General features: G+C 35.9%; 1 protein-coding gene across 3 annotated transcripts in view; it reads right to left on the bottom strand.

The window, feature by feature from the left end:
• SHPRH (SNF2 histone linker PHD RING helicase) overlaps positions 1-22,873 on the bottom strand; it is an 82,860-nt gene that overhangs the window by 28,625 nt on the left and 31,362 nt on the right. For all 3 annotated transcript variants that reach the window (XR_009521902.1, XM_060029832.1, XM_060029833.1), the window contains exons 15-21: positions 19,636-19,724; positions 17,273-17,365; positions 13,291-13,398; positions 12,185-12,327; positions 8,966-9,139; positions 8,586-8,648; positions 1,943-2,168 (exon numbers count right to left, since the gene is read on the bottom strand). Coding sequence is in view for 2 of the 3 variants with exons in the window: in XM_060029832.1 (XP_059885815.1) it covers positions 1,943-2,168; positions 8,586-8,648; positions 8,966-9,139; positions 12,185-12,327; positions 13,291-13,398; positions 17,273-17,365; positions 19,636-19,724 (896 nt within the window). In the remaining variant the exon portion in view is untranslated. The remainder of the gene's footprint in view (positions 1-1,942; positions 2,169-8,585; positions 8,649-8,965; positions 9,140-12,184; positions 12,328-13,290; positions 13,399-17,272; positions 17,366-19,635; positions 19,725-22,873) is intronic.

Raw genomic sequence — 22,873 nt, 5'->3', positions numbered from 1 at the left:
TAAAACCACCAAGATGTCCCTTGGTCAAGAGTCTTCACTGAGGTCTTAAATCATACACAGTGTTTTCATTACGGGTCTAAGGTACAAGCAATTCTTGGGCCATTTTTAGGATGAGGCAGTGGGTCTGAATAATCTCCACAGGACACTATAGTGTATTGCCTCTTCAGAATCTCAGGAACAGCATACCCCGAGATTTCTTGGTAGGACCAAAGACCTTTACAGATCAATACTAGACTGGTGGAATCTCTGCTTTATTTTTTAAAGAAATACTTTTTATTATAAAATATTGCACATTCTCAAAATAATATGTATATATGATAATGAGAATATTAAAGTATACAACTGAGTCCACATCATCTGAATTAGGAAAGAGAATAATGCCAGTTCCTTAGGAAGCCTGTGTTCCTTCTCAACTGCATCACTCTCTTGCCTCACACATTCTTCCTTCAACCCCCAACAATGGGGTAACCACTATTCTGAATTGGACTTACTATTCTGTACTTTTTGCTGGAGTTATACTAATCCATACATCCTTAATAATCTGGTTTTATATGTTTCTGAAATTTATAAAAATGCTATCAATCAGTATAAAATTTTTTGATCTGCTTTCTTCACTAACTAACATTATGCTTTGAGTTAGATCCTGATTGATGTGTGTAGCAGTAGCTCATTCATTTACACTGTTGTTAAAGGGTTTAGTCTGCAATGTTATGGAGAACAAATGAACAAAGATCTGGGTGAACTGCATGATAAGCACTCCTCTGACACAGACCATGTGGCTAAACTGAGCTCAAAGGAAGAACGTAGGGGCAAATGAACACTGTATATAGTATTGTTTCTTCCATGACTTGCTGTAATTTACTGTGTTAATGTGCTTTTGCTTTTAGAATAGTAATGTGAAAAGAAAAAAACTACTATGAACCAATGATTTTGATGCTATGGAAGTATCATTCTTCAATCTATCAAATGTATGACTTGATATTATAGACAGCACAGCTTCTTTCTTGAGAGAAATTTTTATCCTGCTTTAAAAGGCAAGAACTTTAGATTAAAAAAATAAAAGATATCAAATGGAATATAACATTATAAATAAAAAACCCACTTCTTTTATTTCCTCACCCATCTCACTTGCAAAGTAGGACAAGGGATTAAAAAATCCACATATAAAGAATAATTCAAAATTAATGAATTCTGGAATCTCAAGCATAGAGTTATAATATGATGAAATTATTAAGTATAAATATGAAGAGTCCCTTTGTGCATTATTAATTGCAATGGTTTCTAGTCTTATATGTTGAGAAATGTTTACTATGTTCTCCAATCTTTAAGGTTGTTGATGTTTGATTGTTATTCACAGAGCAAAAGAAAAAAACAAAAAAGGAAACAAAGCCACACTCTGATTTCAGAGAACAGCAGTGTAAGACCAAGCTAAGACTAGAATAACACACTTTCAAGGAAAAACAAAAGGTTTCATATAAATTTCATTTTAGTAATGATTTTTAGTAACTTAATGAACAGAAACTTCTCATTTGTTCAGTATTATTATATTTATTATTCATCATTACAATCATTACATTTTAGGGAAAGATAAATTACGACACCTCAACTCTCTAAAGCAGATTTTTAAAAACTGAAGAGAGAAAAAGGAAAGTAGCAACTAGAATTAATGTAAAGGAGGAGAATTCTTTTGTATTTTTTTTTTTCGGTACGCGGGCCTCTCAATGTTGTGGCCTCTACCGTTGTGGAGAACAGGCTCCAGACGCGCAGGCTCAGTGGCCATGGCTCACTGGCCCAGCCGCTCCGCGGCACATGGGATCTTCCCGGACCGGGGCACAAACTCATGTACCCTGCATCGGCAGGCATACTCTCAACCACTCTGCCACCAGGGAAGCCCAAGGAGGAGAATTCTTAATATGGGAAGGAAGTTTTAAATTACTGTTACCTTATATTCTTTCTTCCAAGCTTCAAAGAGATCCATTGAAGTACTTCCCTCATCAATGAATTCAACATCAAATCGATGTGATTTTGCAAACGATAGCAGAGCTTTCATGGATCGCTCTGTCTCACTTATTGCCCACAGACCCCGGTTGGTGGTAGGTATTCGATCATCCACCAGTCCTTCTTCATCTTCTATCATCTCCTCAAATATTGCAGTCTGGCCTTTGACTCTGAAGACATTTGAGAACAAAACCACAGTAATTACTGTCAGTGGGTAACAAGTACTATAAAAATGATATTGCCAGAGCTAATATCATAGCAAGGTCAAAAACAAAAATTTCATCAACATCTTTCAACGTCATATCTACAAGATCATGCTTGCAAGTTTTTGGAAAAACCAAGCCAACTCTGAAAATGCTTGAGGTATCATACATTTGACAAGTGCTTTCTTGAGAGCAAACTGGCCTAATAAAAAATGGCTATAAATTCCAGGCTAAAATCTTGCTCTGTGAATTAAAATAATACAAAACACAAATTACCACCACTATCAACCATGCAAAAATAAAACAGAAAAACCACAAGATGACCTAAAAGTACAATCAGACTTACTCTCTTCTCAATTTCCATGTTTGTAAAATAGGAATAATTTTACTAAATGTACTAAGTAGCTTAATCCCTAGCACAAGGATGAAGACTTCAAATCTGTGTTGGAGAAAGTGTATTACTAAAAAGAGCTAACATTTTTATAGAACATTTACCATGTATCAAACACTATGCTAGAGAAGAGACCTTCAAGATGCGGAGAAGTAAGACGTGGAGATCACCCTCCTCCCCACAAATACATCAGAAATACACCTACATGTGGAACAACTCCTACAGAACACCTACTGAATGCTGGCAGAAGACCTCAGACTTCCCAAAAGTCAAGAAACTTCCCACATACCTGGGTAGGGCTAAGGAAAAAAGACAAAAAAAGACAAAAGAATAGGGACAGGACCTGCACCGCTGGGAGGGAGCTGTGAAGGAGGAAAAGTTTCTACACACTAGGAAGTGCCTTCACTGGCAGAGGCGGGGGGATGGCGGCGTCGGGGGGAGCTGTGGAGCCACGGAGGACAGCGCAGCAACAGCGGTTCAGAGGGTAAAGCAGAGAGATTCCCGCACAGAGGATCGGTGCCGACCAGCACTCACCAGCCCGAGAGGCTTGTCTGCTAACCCGCCGGGGTGGGCGGGGCTGGGAGCTGAGGCTCCAGCTTCCTGTCGGAGTGCAGGGAGGGTACTGGGGTTGGCGGTGTGAACACAGCTGGAAGGGGGCTAGTGCACCACAGCTAGCTGGGAGGGAGTATGGGAAAAAGTCTGGACCTGCCTAAGAGGCAAGAGACCGTTGTTCCAGGGTGCATGAGGAGAGGATTCAAAGCACTGCCTAAACGAGCTCCAGAGATGGGCGTGAGCCACGGTTATTGGCGCGGACACCAGAGATGGGCATGAAATGCTAAGGCTGCTGCTGCAGCCACCAAGAATCCTGTGTGCGAGCACAGGTCACTGTCCACACCCCCCTTCCCGGGAGCCTGTGCAGCCCGCCACTGCCAGGGTCCCGTGATCCATGGACAACTACACCAGGAGAACACATGGCGCACCTCAGGCTGTTGCAACGTCACGCTGGCCTCTGCCACTGCAGGAGAAACACGCCAAGACACATAGTAATCAAACAATCAAAGAAAAAATATTAAAAGCAGCAAGGGAAAAACAACAAATAACATACAAGGGAATCCCCATAAGGTTAACAGCTGATCTTTCAGCAGAAATTCTGTAAGAGAGAAGGGAGTGGCAGGACATATTTAAAGTGATGAAAGGAAAAAACCTACAACCAAGATTACTCTACCCAGAAAGGACCTCATTCAGATTCAACAGAGAAATTAAAACCTTTACAGACAAGCAAAAGCTAAGAGAATTCAGCATCACCAAACTAGTTTTACAAGAAATGCTAAAGGAACTTCTCTAGTCAGGAAACACAAGACAAGGAAAAGACCTACAATAATAAACCCAAAACTATTAAGAAAATGATAACAGGAACATACATACTAATAACTACCTTAAATGTAAATCGATTAAATGCTCCAATCAAAAGACACAGACTGGCTGAATGGATATAAAAACAAGACCCATATATATGCTGTCTACTAGAGAGCCGCTTCAGACCTAGGGACACATACAGACTGAAAGTGAGGGGATGGAAAAAGATATTCCATGCAATTGGAAATCAAAAGAAAGCTGGAGTAGCAATTCTCATAGCAGATAAAATAGACTTTAAAATAAAGACTATTATAAGAGACAAAGAAGGACACTACATAATGATCAAGAGATCAATCCAAGAAGAAGATATAACAATTGTAAATGTTTATGCACCCAACATAGGAGCACCTCAATACATAAGGCAAATGCTAACAGCCATAAAAGGGGAAGTCGACAGTAACATAACCATAGTAGGAGACTTTAATATCCCACTTTCACCAATGGACAGATCATCCAAAATGAAAATAAATAAGGAAACACAAACTTTAAATGATGCATTAAACAAGATGGACTTAATTGATATTTACAGGACATTCCATCCAAAAACAACAGAATACACTGCCTTCTCAAGTGCTCATGGAACATTCTCCAGGATAGACCATATCTTGGGTCACAAATCAAGTCTTGGTAAACTTAAGAAAACTGAAATCGTATCAAGTATCTTTTCCAACCACAACTCTATGAGGCTAGATATCAATTACAAGACAAAATCTGAAAAAATACAAACACTTGGAGGCTAAACAATACACTACTAAATAACCAAGAGATCACTGAAGAAATCAAAGAGAAAATAAAAAAATACCTAGAAAGAAATGACAATGAAAACATGATGACCCAAAACCTATGGGATGCAGCAAAAGTAGTTCCTAGAGGCAAGCTTAGAGCGATACAATCCTACCACAAGAAACAAGAAACATCTCAAATAAATAACCTAACCTTACATCTATAGCAATTAGAGAAAGAACAAAAAAACCCCAAAGTTAGAAGAAGGAAAGAAATCATAAAGATCAGATAAGAAATAAATGAAAAAGAAATGAAGGAAACAATAGCAAAGATCAATAAAACGAAAAGCTGGTTCTTTGAGAAGACAAGCAAAATTGATAAACCTTTAGCCAGACTCATCAAGAAAAAAAGGGAGAAGACTCAAATCAATAGAATTAGAAATGAAAAAGGAGAAGTAACATGTGACACTGCAGAAATACAAAGGATCATGAGAGATTACTACAAGCAACTATATGCCAATAAAATGGACAACCTGGAAGAAATGGACAAATTCTTAGAAAAGCACAACCTTCCAAGACGGAACCAGGAAGAATTAGAAAACATAAACAGACCAATCACAAGCACTGAAATTGAAACTGTGATTAAAAATCTTCCAACAAACAAAAGCCCAGGACCAGATGGCTTCACAGGCGAATTCTATCAAACATCTAGAGAGGAGCTAACACCTATCCTTCTCGAGTCTTCCAAAATATAGCAGAGGGAGGAACACTCCCCAAGTCATTCTACGAGGCCACCATCACCCTGATACCAAAACCAGACAGAGATGTCACAAGGAAAGAAAACTACGGGCCAATATCACTGATGAACCTTGATGCAAAAATTCTCAACCAAATACTAACAAACAGAATCCAATAGCACATTAAGAGGATCATACACCATGATCAAGTGGGGTTTATCCCAGGAATGCAAGGATTCTTCAATATATGCAAATGAATCAATGTGATACACCATATTAACAAACTGAAGAAAAAAAACCATATGATGATCTCAATAGATGCAGAAAAAGCTTTTGACAAAATGCAATGACCATTTACAAAAACCCTCCAGAAAGCAGGCACAGAGGGAACTTACCTCAACATAATAAAGGCCATATATGACAAACCCACAGCAAACATCGTCCTCAATGGTGAAAAACTGAAACTATTTCCACTAAGATCAGGAACAAGACAAGGTGCCCACTCTCACCACTATTATTCAACATAGTTTTGGAAGTTTTAGCCACAGCAATCAGAGAAGAAAAAGAAATAAGAGGAATCTAAATTGGAAAAGAAGAAGTAAAGCTGTCATTGTTTGCAGATGACATGATACTATACATAGATAATCCTAAAGATGCTACCAGAGAACTACTAGAGCTAATGAATGAATTTGGTAAAGTAGCAGGGTACAAAATTAATGCACAGAAATCTCTTGCATTCCTATACACTAATGATGAAAAATCTGAAAGAGAAATTAAGGAAACACTCCCATTTACCATTGCAAGAAAAAGAATAAAATACCTAGGCATAAACCTACCTTAGGAGACAAAAGACCTGTATGCAGAAAACTACAGGACACTGCTGAAAGAAATTAAAGATGATACAAATAGATGGAGAGATATACCATGTTCTTGGATTGGAAGAATCAACATTGTGAAAATGACTCTACTAAGCAAAGCAATCTACAGATTCAATGCAATCCCTATCAAACTACCACTGGCATTTTTCACAGAACTGGAACAAAAAATTTCACAAATTTGTATGGAAACACAAAAGACCCCAAAAGGCCAAAGCAATCTTGAGAAAGAAAAACGGAGTTGGAGGAATCAGACTCCCTGACTTTAGACTATACTACAAAGCTGCAGTAATCAAGACAGTATGGTACGGGCACAAAAAAAGAAATATAGGTCAATGGAAAATGATAGAAAGCCCAGAGATAAACCCATGCACATATGGTTACCTTATTTTTGATAAAGGAGGCAAGGATATACAATGGAGAAAAGACAGCCTCTTCAATAAGTGGTGTTGGGAAAACTAGACAGCTACATGTAAAATGAAATTAGAACACTTCCTAACACCATACACAAAAATAAACTCAAAATGGATTAAAGAACTAAATGTAAGGCTAGACATTATAAAACTCTTAGAGGAAAACATAGGCACAACACTCTATGACATAAATCACAGCAAGATCCTTTTCGACCCACCTCCCAGAGAAATGGAAAAAACAAAAATAAACAAATGGGACCTATTTAAAAGCTTTTGCACAGCAAAGGAAACCATAAACAAGATGAAAGGACAACCCTCAGAATGGGAGAAAATATTTGCAAATGAAGCTACTGACAAAGGATTAATCTCCAAAATTTACAAGCAGCTCAATATGAAAAAACAATCAACCCAATCCAAAAATGGGCAGAAGACCTAAATAGACATTTCTCCAAAGAACATATACAGATTGCCAGCAAACACAGGAAAGGATACTCAACATCACTAATCATTAGAGAAATGCAAATCAAAACTACAATGAGGTATCACCTCACACCAGTCAGCATGGCCATCATCAAAAAAATCTAGAAACAATAAATGCTGGAGAGGGTGTGGAGAAAAGGGAACCCTCTTGCACTGTTGGTGGGAATGTAAATTGATATAACCACTACGGAGAACAGTATGGAGGTTCCTTAAAAAACTAAAAATAGAACTAACATAAGGCCCAGCATTCCCACTACTGGGCATATACCCTGAGAAAACCATAATTCAAAAAGAGTCAAGTACCACAATGTTCACTGCAGCTTTATTTAAAAGAGCCAGAACATGGAAGTAAACTACGTGTCCATCGACAGATGAATGGATAAAGAAGATGTGGCACATGTATACAATGGAATATTACTCAGCCATAAAAAGAAGTGAAATTGAGTTATTTGTATTGAGGTGGATGGACCTAGAGTCTGTTATACAGAGTGAAGTAAGTCAGAAAGAGAAGAATAAATACTGTATGCTAACACATATTTATGGAATCTAAAAAAAAAAAAAAAAAGGTTCTGAAGAACCTAGTGGCAGGACAGGAATAAAGACGCAGATGTAGAGAATGGACTTGAGGAGACAGGGCGGGGGAACGGTAAGCTGGTATGAAGTGAGAGAGTGGCATGGACATATATACACTACTAAATGTACAACAGATAGCTAGTGGGAAGCAGCCGCATAGCACAGGGGGATCAGCTTGGTGCTCTGTGACCACCTAGTGGGTTGGGATAGGGAGGGTGGGAGGGATACACAAGAGGGAGGATATATGGGGATATATGTATACATATAGCTGATTCAGTTTGTTATACAGCAGAAACTATCACAACATTGTAAAGCAATTATACTACAATAAAGATGTTAATTAAAAAAACAAAAAAAAACCCACTATGCTAAGTAATTATATGCCTTTTCTTATTTAATATACATAAAGAAAACTCAGTGAGGTGTTATTATCTTCATTTCACAAATGAGGATCCTGAGGCTTAGAGAAGTAATCTGTGCATAGTAGTGAGCAGGGATTTGAGGTCATATCTGTTGGACTGCACAGTCTGTGTACTCCCATAAACTGTCCCTTAAGCACATATTACCACACGACAGGAGCATTTGGGGGTAAACGTCAGCACAGGTGAAACTGAGCATGTTAAATGGGCAAATGCTAAAGTTTAGTAAACTGGCTGGATAAGAGAAAAAAATATAAGCAATGTTATTGTGAGGAAAATGTAGTTGTATAAATTAAAATACCAAGTCTTGTAAAATGTTTCATTTTCCTGATGGGAAATAATCAATCGGAGAACTTACGTGTGAGAAAATAACTTCGATTCATACTCTGTGAACAATTCATCAGCCTTACAAAAGACACAGCTGGAAAAGAAGAAATTATCAGAGAAATATTCACAAACATAACTGCAATCAGGTAATTTCTAAAAGAGGCTTAGTATTTTATACTTCACATTTTCTTTACAACAAATATGCCATTTTAGAAAAAAAAAATACGTGGTCCTCAGGTATGTGGTCCTAGAGAGGTTTTTTTTTTTAAAGTTCGATTAATAATACATCTCTACTTCTGTCTGAATTCAAGTGAAAAATGTTTTATTATGTGAGCCAGTGTTGCTTCTCTCAGGAGAAATCTAGCTCAGTGGAATGATGCCATTCATTGGATGATTTCTCCTATTACCTACCAATTGAGAGGAAGCCTGGTTGGCCGGAGGTGGCAGATTGTTGCAGACTCAATAACATGACGAGATGGAGGTCCCTCCAGATTTTTTACAGCGTCTCTTACTTGCTTCTGGAACTTACTTAGCTCTTCCATATGTGTTGTAAGTAAGAACTGAAGACCTCTGCAGTCATGGAACCTGATTCCCATCACCAGCACCACACACACAGCAAAGAAAAGAACAGTAGGTCAATTTCCTAAAAATTCAAGAAGTGGTTGGCAAAGTGTTAAAGAAACTGCAACATTTTACTTAGTCACACCTGAGTGAGTTTACAGTAGGAGTGTATTCAATTGGTATCTACTAGTAAACAAAGAATAATAACATTGGGTTGTCTACTACAAAAGATAACAAAAACATCTGATAGTGCCTGCCCTCAGAAACGAAAAACAATATGTAAAACCTGAAAAACAGTATGTAAAATCTATGTCTCTGTGTCTGATGTCTTTGAAAGATCAGGACTGCCACATTCTTTCTTTGTAATACTGATTGACTTGTAGGATGAAAAGTAGAGACAGAAAGCTGAGAAGAAAGGAGAAAAGTAGCCAAGAATTATATTACAAGGAACTTATACATATACACATATATTTTTATTAAGCATGTACTAAATGCCAGGCACTTTGCCAAGCACTTTTCCTGTATAACCTCAATAGATACCCAACTGTGCACATGTTATAGATGAAGATTAATGAATTAAAGTAATTTAAGTAAAGATACAAAGTTATTATGTGGCAGCCACGGGCTAGGAGTTAAACCCAAACACAATGCTCTTAACCATTCTGATAAACTATAAATGAAATGGGTCAAGAAAAAAAATGTATGGATGTGTGTGTATGGGTTTTTGAAAGGAAAATGAAAGCCTAGAATAATAAGAAATTAAAACACAAAAACAAGATTTGTTTGCTTTTTAAGTTAAGAGTATATCCTTCTTCCTAAAATGCCATATGCCATTCTCTCCAAATTGTTCAAAAGAGCCCACATTCCTTCCTAAAAGGCTTTCCCAATATTTCACAACACTAATCTATGTTTCTTTCTGTTCATGGAGTTTATTAACAACATTATTCATTTTCGTACTTTGTTTAGTTTTTATACATACTCACATTTCTCAAATTATTTACGATTCTTGTCTTCTCATTAAGCTAACTTTTAGAAGGTAAGAATTAGATTATACCCCTTTTTCAAAAACATATATAATAGGCATAGAATAGCTGCTCAGTAATTTCTAAAAAAATTTACTTAGAGATACTTAAAATTAGGTTAGGTATCAATACTATTCACAAAAAGAAAACAGTTTTTTATTTGTAAGTTATTACAAATTTAAGCTGCTCTTCGAAAATTAACATTGAACCAATGGGAAGAAGTGGCTTTGGAAAAGTTCTCTCCACTAACTCAGGTCTAAGCATGTGAGTAAGGGCTGAAAAATATCACAGATCAGCACTTAACACGTCTTTGCCATGTTCTCTCTTGCAGGTCCTTTAAATGAAAGAGAAGAAAACATAGTAATAGAAGGTGACTCTTAGACACCATAATGGTAGGTACTATTTTAAGTAAGCACTTTACAAATATTAATTTACTAATCCTCACTACAATGCTGTGTGGTTTTATAGATGAAGAAACTAAGGCAGAGAGAGCTTATACAACTTTCCCAAGTTCAAAGAGCTAACAAGTGGTGGCACTGAGGTATGAACACAGGCAGTCTGTCTTGAGAACCTACTTGCGCTCTTAATCACCAAGCTACATAGTCTTCCCCAAGAATCATTAACAAGCAAACATAAGTAGTTTGGTGCCTGAGATATGTCTCATTAAAAAACACAGCAGCAGTGTTAAGATGATCTCTGAATACATGTAATATAAAAAAAATTAACTTTAAAAATGTGTTTTCTTATTTTCTATTTATGTCTAATGTTTTTTAAAACCATGTTTGCATAATGAATTATACATTTTATGTTTCCTGTTGGTCCTTTTACAGACCTGGGACCTCAAAACATTTAATAGGGGATATATTCTAACATGAGGATTTACAACTTTTAAAAGTAGTTTCTAAGGAAAAAAAAAGCAGTTTTTGTGTGATATAAGGAAAATAAGTTAAAGATATTTTAAAATATTTTCCTTTATCAGCTGATGCCACAGTGCTGGCAGAACACATTATTAGGACATAGCTTTAAAACTGGTAAGATGAATTCATGACATAAATGACAACTTATCCTGGAACAGTGATTCTTGGGCTTAAGATGGAAAAAGGGAGTGCACTCAAAAGCATAATATACTGCATATACTTCAGAAATGAGAAGCTCATCACGTTCTGAATGGTGAAAAAGATGATTACATTAAGGTACATCCAAGTTAATGACATATAGAAAATGTAGCATATTTTTTAGGGTGTTAGCAGACACCTGAAAAAGTTTTTAGAAGAGCACATGAAAACACTTTAAAACATTTCAAAGATATTCTTATACTGAATTTTTCACTGAAAACCAACTTTAATCCCAAGGCTGACATTATACTGAGATATGATCTGAGAAGCCATAAAGATCCTCCTCTGTCCCCCTCCCTAGAATCAACAGTTCTGCCGCAACACCTAAATTCCCCACATTAGACAGACATTCCTTTGGGTTATACCACTGAAGGTACTTTTGATAGGGTATATTTGTTCTCTGGGAAGAATTATTCACCATTCTTACTTCAAGAGGAATAACCCAACTTATCTATCTTGAAGAATGGTGATTGTTGCTGAGAAGAAAGATGGGGAAGACAAAGCAGACTCTACAATATAAAACCTGGGCCACTGTGGCACTATGAGCTTAGCCCTTAGGGAATGAATGACATAGGGAAATATGAATGCCTTACCCCAAGGGAAAAATTCTCCTAAACAAAGTCTGTTTCAAAACTTTGCTTAAAGAGCTGGCTTTAAGCAACTTTGTCCAACAAAGATACAAAGAAAATACTTTAAGCAGATTAAAAAATAGAAAAAAAAAAGCACTGAAAAGAGAACAGTTAAAAATGACTAAAATACAGGAAAAAAGCATACCTCATATTTTGGTCTGAAATATATGCAACAATAGGTAAAATGTAGATGTTCATAATCACAATATGTTATGACTTTTAATTGTAACTCTTAATACCAAATGATCTGAATATTTGGGGTGACTACTCATATAACTATTCTGTTTTGTGCTATTTTCTTACTTCTCTGACATAGAAAGCTTGCCAGTTTGTTGCTTGTAGTTGCTGGTTATTTCATTTCGCACTCTTTGAACAAGTTCCTCTTCAATACCAAATTCCATTGCTCTGTGTATCACGTTCAGCCACCAAGGAGAATTAGAATAAATCTGTAAACAAGACAACAGCTGATCAATTAATGTCTTTTTAGTACTCACAACGTTTCTATCACTGGAAAGAGTTCTGTGAAAAATTAAAAGGAAGCAATAAATGCAACTCTCAAGGGAATCACAGTAGTGGGGAGACAATACATGTTGTATATACAATGAATAAGTACAACTTCTGCATATATAACTAAATAGAACACCTATTTCATGATTACTCTGAAAGGGTGAGAATTTATTTATATACATTTATAACAAAGCTGTGCTAAAAAAATACCTAAAACAAAATAAAAATTCAGTATTCACTCTATATATCTGAAAAGGTAACAGGCTTCTTTCTCAGCATAATAAAGTCATAATGCTTATCCTCAACTAACTGAACTAGATTCTACTCAATGAATAATCTTTGATAACTAATAAAATTATATGCTTGACTACTAAATAATTAATTAGGAAGAATAAAATGTGGAGTAACTGGTTAAAATCAAAGAGTAAAAATATTTTGTGTAGCCTTCTCTTTAAACTTTGCTACTGATTTCATAAAAGAGGAATTTTAGAAATAACAAATGGCACATATTTCATAAGGAAAATACTTATGGTTCTCATATTCTAACATCTTAAAAGAAAAGGTTTTGGAAACATGCACATCTAAGATCAAAAGAAGGTTATGGAAGTCTTCACTTTCTTCAAAAGACAACTTGTTATATACCGAAGGTAAGAGGAAACCCCATTATACCTTAAAAGAAATGAAAGAGAATAACCTCAAAATAGGTGATTTATCTATGTGTCTGTTCATCCAATCAATAAACACTGCTAACAGCAAATAAGTTTTTATTGTGGCTCAGGTACTGTACTAGGTGCTAAAAATTCCAAGATGAATAAGAAAGTTCAAGTTTCTCCCCAGAGCAGAACAAAAACCAAAATGTTATGTGGAGAAAAACATAAGGAAAGCCACATTGGTGGCCATACCTTTCTCTGGAGGTCACGTACGGTCTGCTGCACCGGCAGCAAAGCTTGTTGTGCTTCAGCAACCTCTGTATTACACTTGCTCATATAATGCTCTCGCAGCTGTTTGGCCTGTGTTGAAACAGGAAACAAGTATAAACTTTCACTTCAGGTCAAGAAAATAATTTAGTATGATGTTTCCAGAACAGTGTACTTTATTTATTTAATCTATTTAACTCAATTTAAGCATTAAACTCTACAAGTATAGTGTAGAGAACATAAAAGCCACGCTAGAGGGCTTCCCTGGTGGCACAGTGGTTGAGAGTCTGCCTGCTGATGCAGGGGACACGGGTTCGTGCCCTGGTCCGGGAAGATCCCACATGCCGCGGAGCGGCTGGGTCCGTGAGCCATGGCCGCTGAGCCTGAGCGTCTGGAGCCTGTGCTCCGGGAGACACCACAACAGTGAGAGGCCCACGTACCGCAAAAAAAAAAAAAAAAAAAAAGCCATGCTAGAAATTCATAAGACGTATATTGAAGAGATTTTACCTGTAAGCCGCCTTGACTTACATTTACCTGTCAGTCACATAATTTAAGAAATTCCAAGGATTTGCTCCCCAAGTTTCTAATATTTTAATTTTAAAAAATGGGAGGGGAAAGAACAGCAATATTTCAAACTATAAGGCAAAACAAGAATACATTTTAGAATTTCTTGTCTGATTCAGTTATTATCATTTCTTGGAATTACTTCAGTTTAGAAATAATACTTTGGGTTTTAGGACTGAATTGTGTTTCTCAAAATCTATGATGAAGTCCTAACCCCCAATGTGACTATATTTGGAGATACAGCCTTTAAGAAAGTAATTAAATGAGTAAATGTAGATAAATGAGATAAGGGTGGAGCCCTAATCCTATATGACTGGTGTCCTTAAAAGGAAAGAGAGACACACCAGGGATGCAGGTACACAGAGAAAAGGCCACATGAAGACACAGTGAGAAGGCAGCCATCTACAAGCCAAGGAGAGAGTCCTCAGGAGAAACCAACACTGCTGACACCTTGATCTTAGACTGCCAGCCTCCAGAACTGTGAGAAATACATTTATTTTTAATTAAAATAAATTTTATTCAATTTATTTAAATTAAAAAACCCAGTAGTTTACCCATTTCTCCCACACCCAAGCCCTACCTCTTTCAACCACCAGTCTGTTCTCTGTATCTATGAGTATGTTTTTTTTTCTTTTTCTTTCTTTCTTTTTTTTGGGATTCCTCATATAAGAGAAATCGTACAGTATTTGCCTTTGTCTGACTTATTTTGCTTAGCATATAATACCCTCAAGGTACATCCATGTTGTCGCAAATGGCAATATTTCATTCCTTTTTATGGCTAAACAATATTCCATCATATATGTATATAACATCTTCTTTATCAATGGACACTTAGGTTGTTTTCATATATTGGCTATTGTAAATAATGCTTCAATGAACATCAGGGTGCATATATCTTTTCAAGTTAGTTTTTTTGTTCGTTTGTTTTCTTTGGATAAATACCCAGTAGTGGAATTGCTGGGTCATATTATAGTCCTATTTTAAAATTTTTGAGGAACCTCCATACTATTTTCCATAGTGGCTGCAGCAATTTATATTCCCATCAACAGTGCACAAGGGTTCCCTTTTCTCTCATCCTCACCAACACTTTTTATATCTTGTCTTTTTGATAATAGCCACTCTAACAGGTATGAAGTAATATCTCATTGTGGTTTTGATTTGCGTTTCCCTAATGATTAATGATGTTGAGCATTTTTTCATGTGCCTGTTGGCCATCTGTGTGTTTTCTTTGGAAAAATGTCTATTCACATCCTCTGCCTATTTTTTTTTCTTTTTTAAAAATGTATTTATTTATTTCGACTGTGCTGGGTCTTAGTTGCAGCATGCAGGATCTTCACTGCAGCATATGGGATCTTCACTGCAGCACGTGGGATCTTTAGTTGCAGCATGCAGGATCTTCACTGCAGCATATGGGATCTTCACTGCAGCACGTGGGATCTTTAGTTGTGGTATGTGGCCTTTTTAGTCTTAGTTGCGGCACGCGGGCTTCTTAGTTGCGGTGTGCAGACTTCTTAGTTTCGGCATGTGGACTTCTTAGTTGCAGCATTCATACGGGATCTAGTTTCCTGACCAGGGATTGAACCCAGGCCCCCTGCATTGGGAGTGCGGAGTCTTACCCACTGGACCACCAGGGAAGTCCCTGTCTGCCTATTTTCTAATCACCTAATGAGGGGTTAATATCTAAACCCCTGATAAGGGGTTAGTATCTAAAATATATAAATAGCACATACAACTAAATATCAAAAAAACAAACAACTGAATCAAAAAATGGGCAGAATACCTGAAAAGACATTTTCCCAAAGAAGACATAGAGATGGCTATGAAAAGGCACATGAAAAGATGTTCAACACTGCTAATTATTTGAGAAATGCAAATCGTAACAATAATGAGGTATCACCTCACACACGTCAGAATGGCTATCATCAAAAAGTTTACAAATAACAAGTGTTGGGGATAATGTGGAGAAAAGGGAACCCTTGCATACTGTTGTTGGGAATGTAAATTGGTGCAGCTACTAAGGAAAACAGTATGGAGGTTCCTCAAAAAACTAAATATAAACTACCATATGACCCAGCAATTCCAGTCCTGGGTATATAGCTGGAAAAAAAATGAAAACACTAGTTCAAAAAGATACATGAACCCCAATGTTCATAGCAGCACTATTTACAATAGCCAAGACATGGAAACAACCCAAGTGCCCATCAACAGATGAATGGATAAAGAAGTTGTATATATTTACAATGGAATATTATTCAGCCATAAGCAAAAAATGAAATTCTGCCATTTGCAGCAACATGGATGGACCCAGAATATTATGCTTAGTGAACAGGTCAGAAAGAGAAAGACAAATATCATATCACTTATATGTGGAATCTAAAAAATAAAACAAATAAATGTATGTGTAAAATAGAAACAGACTCACAGATGTAGAAAACAAAATAGTTGTTACCGAAGGGGAAAGGGAAGCGGGGAGGGACAAATTAAGGGTATGGAATTAAAAGATACAAACTACTATGTATAAAATAGATAAGCAGCAAGGATATATTGTATAGCAGTGGGAATTATAGCTATTATCATATAATAACTTATAATGGAGTATAACCTGCAAAAATACTGAATCACTATGCTGTATACCTGCAAAAATACTGAATCACTATGCTGTATACCTGAAACTATACTTCAATTAAAAAAAGAGAGACTGTCCTTTCCCCATTGTCTAATCTTGGTTCCTTTTTTGTAAACTAACTGACCATATATGGGTGGCTTTATTTCTGGGCTCTCTCTATTCTGTCCCATTGATCTATGTGTATGCTTTTATGTCAACACCATACTGTTTTAATTACTATAACTTTACAATATAGTTTGAAATCAGGGTGAATAATACCTGCAGCCTTGTTCTTAATCTTAAGATTGCTTTGGCTATTCAGGATGTTTTCTAGTTCCATACAAATCTTTGGATTGTTTATTCTATTTCTGTGAAAAATACCATTGGAATTTTAATAGGGATTACATTGAACCTGTATATTGTTTTGGGTAGTGTGGACATTTTAACAATATTAATTCTTCCAGTTCATGAGTGTGAGAAATAAAATTCCTGTTGTTTAAGCCAGTCTGTGGCATTTTGTTATAGAAACCATAGAAGACTAATACAAAAAGGATTTAAAAATTGTTCCTCTTTCAACTTTTCAAGACAAGAAGAATCATGTTATTTGCAAGTAACAGAAGTACTGAAAAATTTTATTCTTATAAGTTACCATTAGGAAAAAGGAAAATTCTTCACTTTCGTCCATTTAACTGAAATACTTAACTGACTCTTGAAACTATTTTAAGAAATATCACTTAGATGGAGCATGAAGTCTGAAAAAAAATTCTTTTATAGACAGAATGAAAAAATAATAATTACCTCTTCCTCAAGTCTGCCATCTCTCAGGGTAGGAGGTATCCCTGGGTGCTTGGCTGTCAACAATTCCATCAGGTTATGGGTAGCATGAAGTCTCTGTAAAACACACAAAAGGCAACAATTATGACAGCCAATGCAGTGAACTCTAAGGGGAGAACCTACTATTATTAAGGCATACAGAACACTAACACCACATTTAAGATTTAATCACCGAATTCTTTTCCTTTAAAACAATTTGAATACCAACTTTCTCCGAGTCAGTTTTATAGTAATTATCTTAACTCATAATGACATAAATTTCTAATTAAAAAGATACAGTTTCATGAAACATGTCTATGTATTTAACAGAGTATGTAATATAGGTATATTTCTTCTCTTATACATGCACTTGTCTATATGGGGAAATATGAGTATGCCAAGTAAGTCCAGTAAAGTAGAAAGGTTGACTGCACAGACTAGATTCCTCTTCTCCTGGGAAATGAGTCTGGATGAGCCTAGCAATTATATTATGACAAAAACAAAGATAATGAAATACTTTAGAAAACAGGGCTGTGACCTGGATCTGTTGAACTTAAGGGCTGAAAAGCAGAGGAGCTAGAGGTGAAGATGGTGTAGAATAAAGGAGAAAACTCCATCTTAAATTTCTGTATTAAATATAAGCCAGGCATCTCACTGTGGTATTGAGTCTGCGACTGGTTTGACGCTCCCTCTGGAGTAAAGGGCTATGAGAAAAAATAAAGTGAATGTAGTTTCTATCTAATTTGAGTCTTTATTTGAGAAGACAACTAAAGACTAAAGGATGATGGGAAAGGAGACTTTCTGGTAAGGTCTGATTTGGTGTCAGTGATTTGAGACTATAAGGGTTTACTCTGTTTGGCTGTGGTACAGATCTTTGTAGAGTTAATCTTTGAAGAACTACCTCAAATGTCTTAGGTCTCTTAATCATGCTTTCATAGATAACATAATCAGTAACACTATCAGATTTCTTTTTTTTTTTTTTACGGTACGCAGGCTCTGTTGTGGCCTCTCCTGTTGCAGAGCACAGGCTCCGGACACGCAGGCTCAGCAGCCATGGCTCATGGGCCCAGCCGCTCCGCGGCATGTGGGATCCTCCCGTACCGGGCACGAACCCGTGTCCCCTGCATCGGCAGGCAGACTCTCAACCACTGCGCCACCAGGGAAGCCCAACGCTGTCAGATTTAATAGCAAAAACAAAAGTATAAATACCATGAAAGAAAAAATGGTAGAAACTCGGCTCCACTTCTCTGTGTGCACTTGTGGAAGAGGACTTCTGCTGCTTTCTGCACAAGGTGGTGGACTGAAATGGGAGGAATACTTGTCTCTCTCCATTCCCTTACACATGCCTTACACATGCCCAACAGAGCAGGGTGGCTAATCTGACTTGATAGAGCAAGACATTTGGTGGACCACGCTTTATCAGCAGCTGGGGTTACTGTGACTCAAAAGCAAGAACCAGGCTGATTGACAGCTTACTCTTCACTCTTGAACTCAGGCATACTGGACCTACTTGTCCTACTTTTGTTTCCTTTATTCAGGAGCACAGTATCTTTGTACTTCCTCCTTCTCGCATGTGGTTAATACATTTGCTAAAAGGTCCATGACCTTCTGTAATCCTTACCCATGCAAAATATAAGTAGACTGGTATTTAATTTTCTCTCTTCTTCCCTCTCCCCCCATACACTCCTCCTAATACCTGCTCAGGCACAGGTGAACATGTAGGTCCCAAGGTTTAGATTCTGAATGGTAAAAAAAGAAGCCTCACCTGGGACTCAAGCCTAAACTTAACAAGATTCAAAAAAGTATCCTTATTTACCATTTAGCTAGACAGCCTTGTCTACATGATCCACTGGATTGAACCAGAAAGAGGAAGATATTTCACACTTAAGTAAGTGTTATAATTCAAATATCCAAGTCTCCTTAAAAGACCTCCAAAAATTAAATTAGAAGATCATTGGATAGTTTTTATTATCACTTAGTTTCATTTTTGAGTTTAACTCAATTTCTCTTCTTTTTGGTGAATACCATGTGAATAAATATGTTGATGTTAATATGTGAAGTGATAAAACTGACCTCATTCTTTGAAATACAAATATTTTGAGCTGCTTTTCTAATGTAGCTTAGGCTTATCTAGTCAGCCTTGTGGCCAATACTGACCTGAGCAGACAGAATAGTGACTCTAAAACTTTCGTGTATATACAAATCACCTTGGGTGCTTATTAAAAGAACATGATTTCCAAGCTTCATCCCCAGTGATTATGACTTAGTCCATTTGTTACTCTTTGTCCTCTTAAATATTCAGAAAAATTATTTTATAAAAAACAAATATTTTGAAACTTTTTACTTACTTGCAGTGAATCAGTTTTGAGCTTTCCCTTGTGTTCCTCAGATGAACGCAGCACTTCTCTGTACAGTTCTGCTGCCAAGGCATACTCACCTGAATAATCAAAATATATTTAAAGCATAAGAAAATCATGTATTTAGTTCCCAATGTCATCTAGTTATCTATAATTTAAAAACACCTACTGTAAAAATATAGCAATGATTACAATTCACTAATTTATTTTTTAAGAAAAGGAATTTAATGTGGTATTAATATGACTGCCCCAGTAAAAAAAACTGGTAACAGCACCTTTTTTTTCATTGTTGTTGGTTAATTTCACAGACTAGAACACCAATCAAACACAATGTTTTAAAATTATACTGAAAAACAAACTCTGAATTAACTTTTAATTTAAACAAATGGTTTTCTTCTTGTTAAAGTTACAGACTACCAATCAGTAGTCATTAGGATGTTTGAAATTAAGGACAAATTTGGGGTACTTACATGTATTTATAGACAAATATTCAAAATACTATGGCCAACCTACACATAATTCTCAGAAAAATAATGCACTCTTCTTGATAGGAATCGTTCTTATTGGTATTTGGCCAGAATGATTTATAGTCAATAACTACATTTCAAAAGCTTAGGAATTCTTTCTATTTCTATCACTACTAGTCTGAGATTTATGCTGTTTTTTATTATACATAGTTAGCACCTTATTCAAATAAAGTAATTAAAAAAGTATCAAAGCACAGGTTGGCAAACTACGTACGGCCCATGGGTCTTATCTGACTGCATTTTTGTAGGGTCTACAAGCTAAGAATTTTCTTTTACATTTTTAATAGCTGAAAAAATTAATAATAATAACTTGTGACATGTGAAAATTACATGATATTAAATTTCAGGGTCCATGAATAAAGGTTTATTGGAAGTCAGCCATGCTGACTTATTTATGTACTGTCTGTGGCTACTTCTGCATTACAATAGCAGGGCTGAATAGTTGCCACAGATCTTACGGTTCACAAAACCTAAAATATTTATTACCTGGTTCTTTCAGAAAAAGTTTGATGAGACTTCACTGAAGAAGAGATGAAACATTTTTAATGGCTTTGAGTAATGGAACCTATGTTATTTGCTGCCTGGGGAAAAACTCAAAATTGTTAATTGATACATACAATTAAAATAAAAATCTAACAGTGGCAAAATCATGGAATACAAGGGGAAAAAAAGGGAAAGAGATGTTCTGGTTTTAGTTTGCTGAGGAAAAAAGGCTTTTTCCTAATCATCACATACACTTGCATTTTAATTTTTTTTAACTTTAAACTAGTTTCATTAATATCATGGATTTAGAACTTTGTTCATGGCCATAATGAGTTTTCCATATATATACCTTTATAAATTTGTTCATGGCCATAATGAGTTTTCCATATATACACCTTTGTAAATTTTGTTGTTGGTCCTCTCTCTCTCTTTAAGTTGATTTTATATATGTAAATTTTATTGTGGTAAAATACACATAAAATAAAACTTACGATTTCAACCATTTTTAGAAGAGTGCAGTTCAGTAGCATTAAGTATATTCGTTCATATTGTTGTGCAAAACATTTGCTTTTATACCACTGCTTTATACCTAATTCTACCAGTTATCTAAGCTTTCTAAAGCACGTTTTCACAGTACTTTACAGTCATCCAATTTCTATTCACTTTAATAAAGGAGAAGATTATTTTTGCAATAATAAAATTGCATTACAATGTAGGAGTAACATAATTATCTTCACACAATGAACTCTCTTTAGTTTTGAAGACTTTTCTAAAGCTTTTCAAAAGACATATGGATTCTATTAATATTTATACTATCATTTATAGAGAACAATTCATTTAACGATTTTCCCCTCATAATTATTATACCTTTTAAAGAAGGTACAATTACTAGACTATAATAATAACAGTTGAAACTGAACTAGTCATTATAATGTTTTTAATGCTTAGTAAAAAAAAAAAAAAGGACGTTTCCTGGGGAAGACATAAAAATATGCATATTCAATAAGCTATACAAGTTTAAGCCAAATATGGAAATACCGGTTCTTTGCCACTTGATGGCACTAACATTTTCAGGTAAACAAATTGTACTGGTTCTATATTGCCAAACTAATTTTCTCCAAAAAAACACCTGTAGAAATGAAAAATGTATGTGATGATCAGGAAAAAAGTTTTCTTTCTCAGAAAACTGAACCTAAAACACTTCTATACCATATGTGTGTGTGTGTGTGTGTGTGTGTGTGTGTGTGTGTGTGTGTGTATTTCATGTATACATTGTACAAAATTGAAATAATACCATGTTTTTAATACCATAATCAGTGAGGAACATAGAATATACATTGTATATCATATATATATGTTTGCATACAATATAAACAAATCCTTTTAGAGTTTGATATTAAGTTTAGATTTCTTTTACAAGTCAGATCTTTACTATCTGATCTCTAATATTAGAATAGTTTAAATTATGTAAGTTAAATATGTAATGTTACCTTTAAAAATGTGTATTGTTTAACATACTACTATGAGTTAAACCATGGAAACTAAAAGTAGTTAATCCTCCACAATTAAGTTCATAATTACATTTAAATGAATAGACATACCATTTATTAATGGACTTTCTTTTAATAGGAATTTCTCTGAACAATTAGCAATAGTTTCCATCCATAGATAAATAAATACAGTGGGAAGGAATACAGTGGAAACTATCTGAAAAGAGCAGTGATGCACCTCCTGTTACACCATAGCACGGCATTTTGCCATTTAGGAGCCAACTACATGCTGATCCTGCTGTTACAGTGTTTGGAAATGATCAGATGAATAACCTTTTCCCCCAATTCCCATATTATGCATAACTTTACCACAGGGAAAAAGAGACAACAAATCTCATAAGGAGACTAGAAAAAAGGCCAAGTGAAGAAATTCATTTACTGTCTTAAGCTTCTGAGTCATAACAACATAAAATAAAATAAGGAATGCAGTTTTAGAATTAAGATGGGAAATCTGAAATTTATTTTTATTATTGTGACCATCTGCAAGTAACATTATTACTCCATTTCAGAATTTTTTTTTTTTTTTTGGCAGTACGCGGGCCTCTCACTGTTGCGGCCTCTCCCGTTGTGGGGCACAGGCTCTGGACGCACAGGCTCAGCGGCCATGGCTCACGGGCCCAGCCGCTCCGTGGCATGTGGGATCTTCCCGGACTGGGGCACGAACCCGTG

This window comes from Delphinus delphis, chromosome 14 (genome assembly GCF_949987515.2).
Source record: "Delphinus delphis chromosome 14, mDelDel1.2, whole genome shotgun sequence".
Lineage (NCBI taxonomy): Eukaryota > Metazoa > Chordata > Mammalia > Artiodactyla > Delphinidae > Delphinus > Delphinus delphis.
Note: the sequence above shows the minus strand (reverse complement) of the source record. Positions and strands in the feature narration are given on the sequence as shown.